The 5000-nt window shown below is 43.2% G+C and overlaps 1 protein-coding gene across 1 annotated transcript in view; it reads left to right on the top strand.

Moving 5' to 3' along the window:
- csmd2 (CUB and Sushi multiple domains 2) overlaps nt 1–5000 on the top strand; it is a 551148-nt gene that overhangs the window by 431540 nt on the left and 114608 nt on the right. The window contains exon 37 of the mRNA XM_063186125.1: nt 945–1049. Coding sequence (XP_063042195.1) covers nt 945–1049 — 105 coding nt within the window. The remainder of the gene's footprint in view (nt 1–944; nt 1050–5000) is intronic.

Below are 5000 nucleotides of genomic sequence, written 5' to 3'. Positions count from 1 at the left end.
AATACCTAAAGTATATATTTTACGGTATATAGGGGGCCATAGATAATCTAAAGGAGATGATACCACAGATGCACTCTATATGCATATCTAGAGGAGAGCATAGACTCGTATAGTAATAAATGTCAAAAAACAGAGGTGAAAACAGACGTATAAATATGTAAGTTGAGGAGAGGAGACCATAGACACATACATTTTTGCATTCAGGGGACCACAGACGTAAATAAATATCTAAAGCAGAGGAGATCATAGACATATTAAAGTATGTATCAAAACCAAGTCTACTGATACGTAACCCTGTACTGTATAACCCTGTGCACTAACTTTGTCCCACTTGCATACTCTGTTGGGCCCCACAATGTGCATATTGACACACTTTGTTTTGCTCTCTCCTGCTTTCATACCGCTCTGTATTACCCCACACTATATATTTGCTATGTGTGTCCTCACTAAGCTTACAAAAAGATATACTTTATTTAAATTGCCTGAGGAAAATCCAACTGATGGATCACAGCCGTATGTTAAATTAGGTACATATCTTGGAGCTTAAACCAAGCTCTCACACCATCTATCAGAGGTTTCAAAAGTAAAAGAAAAAGTAAATAAAGACACCTCATTACACAGTTTACTAATCTGAGAAAAAAGTATAGCTGTTCACTTGTCTTACGATCAGCGGATTCTGCGCTGGTGGGATAAAGTTTGTTGTGGTTTCTTGTTAAGTTTTTAGTGTTTTTCAGTAACAACACAGTCTATCCACCTCCTTAGGTACAATGGAGTAAATGGTGTAACAGCCATGTAATATCATGTGCTGGTGTTGTACTTGCACCATGAATTTACTTTATTTTGTATAGTTTTAATTGTGACTCATCTGCTGGGCTGTTGTCTTTGTGGATGTATGCACCACAGCACTAACTTTTCATGCCCTTGTTGATGCACCTGGCCAACAGGCACCACAGTCCCCGCCCTCCTCAACAGCACCTCCAATCAGCTGCACCTGCACTTCTTCTCTGACATCAGCGTGTCTGCCGCAGGCTTCCGGCTGGAGTACAAGAGTAAGAGAAAACACACACACGCATGCAAGCATGCACGCAAACACACACACACAGTAAATGTTGTGTTGTTAATTCAACACTTACAGAGTTCATTTAAGTCCAAATGGACTCAAATGAACTCTCTAAGTGTTAAATGAGCACTGCAGAATTTACTGTGCACGTACACACACTAGCACCCATACGTACACACATGCAAGCACGCAAGCATTGTAGGCATTGCAAGCTTGCAAGCACACACCAGACATAGTCCAGGACCAGCCCTGTAGACCCGTTCGCAATTTTGAGTTGAGGGCGTTTCTCGCTGGAATTGAGTTAGTGGGTTCCTAGACATTAAAAATCACGGAGGTGCTCGTCCACCATAGTGCCAGATTTTTCACAATATGGCCGCCAAATATGGCCGCCATCGCCTATGACAAAAACCTGTGTTTTTTACTTTTAAACTGTTTATACACATGCCATACATCAATTCTGACCAATTTTTGGAGAGGAAACCATTTCTGACAATTACATGAGGAGAATGTGACCTTAAAAGGTCATTGCCAAGGTCAAATTTGCTATTCTGAAGAATGTCAATAGACTTTCATTGTAAAAATGAGAAACAAATTCTCAATTATGGTATGAGCAGTTATTTGCTGATATTGCTATGATTATTTTGTGTCAGTATAGTGTCAGTATAGTCCTTAAAAGGTCAAGGTCAAGGTTAAGGTCAAGGTCATGTTCCAGGAATTTCCCTATTCTGAACAACTCGGCCATGTGCTTGCCTATTAGGTCATTATTAAGAATAAGGAACAGCCACTATAAATGTAAATCTAACACTTCCACACAGTCAGAGGACAGGACAGCACATGCACGGCAACAGTCAACACAGATAGGAGCCCCCACTAGAAGAGGAGCAGTGTGTCAGACATCACAAGAGTACACAACTTATCTGCCTCTTTCAAATGCTTCTGCATAACAATCAAAGCGGAATAAGGCGAACACCATTGCATATGATGCTTCCCACAGCAAAAGCCTTCATATCAAGAACCTTCTCGCAACTTTTCACAGGATTGGTTCATGTTCAAGCTACCAGACAATCAGATCTGACCAGTCTTCTTGCTAGCGGTGTTGTGGAATGCTCGAAAAACCGACAGAAAACCATACCAAGCACTTTTACAAGGGAGGATTATACATTGGCAGGTATCCAACTCTGATTATGCTGACAAATCATCACTTTCTAGTACAAAGGGTTCACACTATGCAGCCTTATTACTGTTTCAAGATGCTTCAGTGAACAGACACCTTCAAAAGTATCCAGTGTCGGGCACAGAATTAAGCCAAGCTGATGATATACTGCAGAGGAATTTACCATGCCAAGAGGTACCTGATCATGCAAAGCCAGTGGTTCGACCGGCCCTACCACCAGACATGCTGCTGCATCCTGAAAACAAGCAAGCAACATTACTGCATGTTGCAACTGCAAAAGGTTTATCAGGAAAGCATGAATTCTTGATCAGCCTGATTCGCTCTGGTGTGTCAGGAGGAGACCTTTTGATGCGGGCTGCTGTACACACACTTGTCTCATCTGCTGTGGTGCCAATGATGCCTGCTGGCTTCCTTCCTATAATACCAAGACCCATTACTGAGTGTGCCATTTTCAGACACTGCCTATCCAACTTCCGGTGTTCGCAAACAGATGAACCAGGCATCAATGGTAATTTGGTGTGATGAAACCTGCATGAGACGGAGCACTTCAAGGATCTCTTCCACTGTATTGGCCCTTTCCATTGGACGCGTGTTATTCTCAGATATCAGGGAAAATTGCCTCGAGGTTCTGGCCTGGATGATGCATTGATGCATACAGGCATTGCACACTTCACTGGCTGCAGTTGCCCAGAATTTGAGTTTGAGGCCTTGATTGAGCAAGTGGAGAGCTTGAATCAAGACAAGTCAGAGCCAATTATTTGAGGTTTGGCTGGATTTGGCGGCCATCATTAAAAATGCTGTTGTCTCTGAAAGAGAAGGAAAATGAATCAATATGTGGCTACCATAACGTCCTATGCCAATCTTTGCAGTACGTAACTGCATTAATTACCTATGTTATGGGTCATGGTATCTTGAACAAATCAAGGTTCTAGTGTCAACACATTCTGAGCTGTACCATTGCTTTTCTGTAGGTCAGTGGGTTGTGCAGGATCGCCATTGCTAGTTCTGTGCTGTGGGAGGTGGCATAAAGGTTGAGCAGCATTCAGAGAGTATTTAAGGGTCATGGAGGACACTTTGTAGTAGGAGCCACACACAATGTTAATGTTGCAGCAAAGTTTGAGCTCTTTCCATCAGATTACAATGATCACTGATGTCCTCAACTTTCTCACCAACAACACCACTTTGAAGCGGACAGAATGCCACCTCCAACATGCACTGAGCACCACTCCACGCCTTACATTCAACTGAAATGTGTCATTGTTGCTAGACGTTGTGGTTGATCCGCAGAATCCATACTCAGTGACCAGTTAATGTACCCGTTCCACTGCACAATCTGCTCAGCAACCAGGTTGTCACACCTCGCCTGCGCAACCGTCTCCAAAGCTTGCTTGCAAGCTTGTCTTCAGCTTATACAGGCAGGATAGGTTAGTTCTCATGAACATTAGATAAGTGGAATGTTTCAAAAAGGAATCTTCTGCAGTACAAAGATCAACCATAGAAGACACCAGCAATCATCGTAAAGGAGCAGAAGTTGGTCTCATCTAAAGACATAGCTGAGGCACATAGGAGGATGGACATTGCTGATGAACGGGGCATAAGTATTCAGCAGATCTCATTATGTCCTTTCAGCATCACCCCTTTTAGATGGTGACCTTCCGTTGGTTGTTAACAAGTCAAAGCTTGTCAGTGAAATTGAGCCTCACCTTAATCTCACCCAATGAAGCTCTGAGTCTACTTATTACCCTCATGTTCGGGTAGACTTCATGTCAAAGATCCGTCAGATGCCTCTGGCAGAATTTAGGCGCTGTCATCAATGCCATCATCAACTCAGTGACATCCAGAGCTCATCCATCTTGTGACTCCTACATTGAGATGTCATTGAAGAAAGGTGAGCGCATGGGGCGTACCAACTCAACAACAGCCGTTGACATCATTGGCATGAACGGACAAACACCCATTCCTCACCAACTTGATAAGTTCTGGGCCTCTTTGGAGAACAAGTGAAATCTCCAATTGTTAGTTCCAGACATTATTTATTATCAAACCAGAGGCAATACTACTGTCATTGTCAGCCCTGTTGTTGTTGATGATGAGGTGCTACCAGCAAAGTCAGCTGATGGTGAAGAGATTCCAGAGCTCTTGAACTGTGTTGATGAGGCTTAGGCCAGGTTGCTGGTGCATGTTGAGTGGGCTGTTCGTGTGAAGCAGAAAAGTTGTTATAGACTCAAATGATACAGACACATTTGCATTGCTTCTCCACTACAGCCCATATTTCCAAGAACTTGGTATGCAGGAGATTTACCAGCAGTATGGCACTGGTTAGATGAGGAGAATCTAACCCCTCAATCAATTAGTCTCTCATCTTGGAGCGTCACTGACAAAAACTGTGATCAAAGAACATATCCTGTAAGGAGATGATTGCATGAGTAGGGGGGTTGCATGAGGTTGGGACTAAACATGCAGCCATGGTTTCTGATCCAGTCCAGTACTTGGCTAACTTTGGAGAGGCCAAAATATTGACCGAGTAAGATGCAACATTGGCTGAGAAGTACTTGGTGCGTGTCTGGGCTGGGGCCAGATCAACCACAACAGCTGTAATATTTGATGATCACAGAGAAGAAATGTACAGCAATGGTGCTGGAATCAATGCTCTTCCTCCCATCAGTAGTGCTATAAGAGGGCACATTCAGAGAGGGGCATTTCAAGTTCATAGAGTCTGCAACATACTTGCAAGAACCAAGGACCCCAAAATAAGGCATGAGCCTA

This window comes from Engraulis encrasicolus, chromosome 20 (assembly GCF_034702125.1).
Source record: "Engraulis encrasicolus isolate BLACKSEA-1 chromosome 20, IST_EnEncr_1.0, whole genome shotgun sequence".
Lineage (NCBI taxonomy): Eukaryota > Metazoa > Chordata > Actinopteri > Clupeiformes > Engraulidae > Engraulis > Engraulis encrasicolus.
The sequence above is the reverse complement of the archived record's forward strand: the minus strand, read 5'-3'. Positions and strand labels throughout refer to the sequence as shown.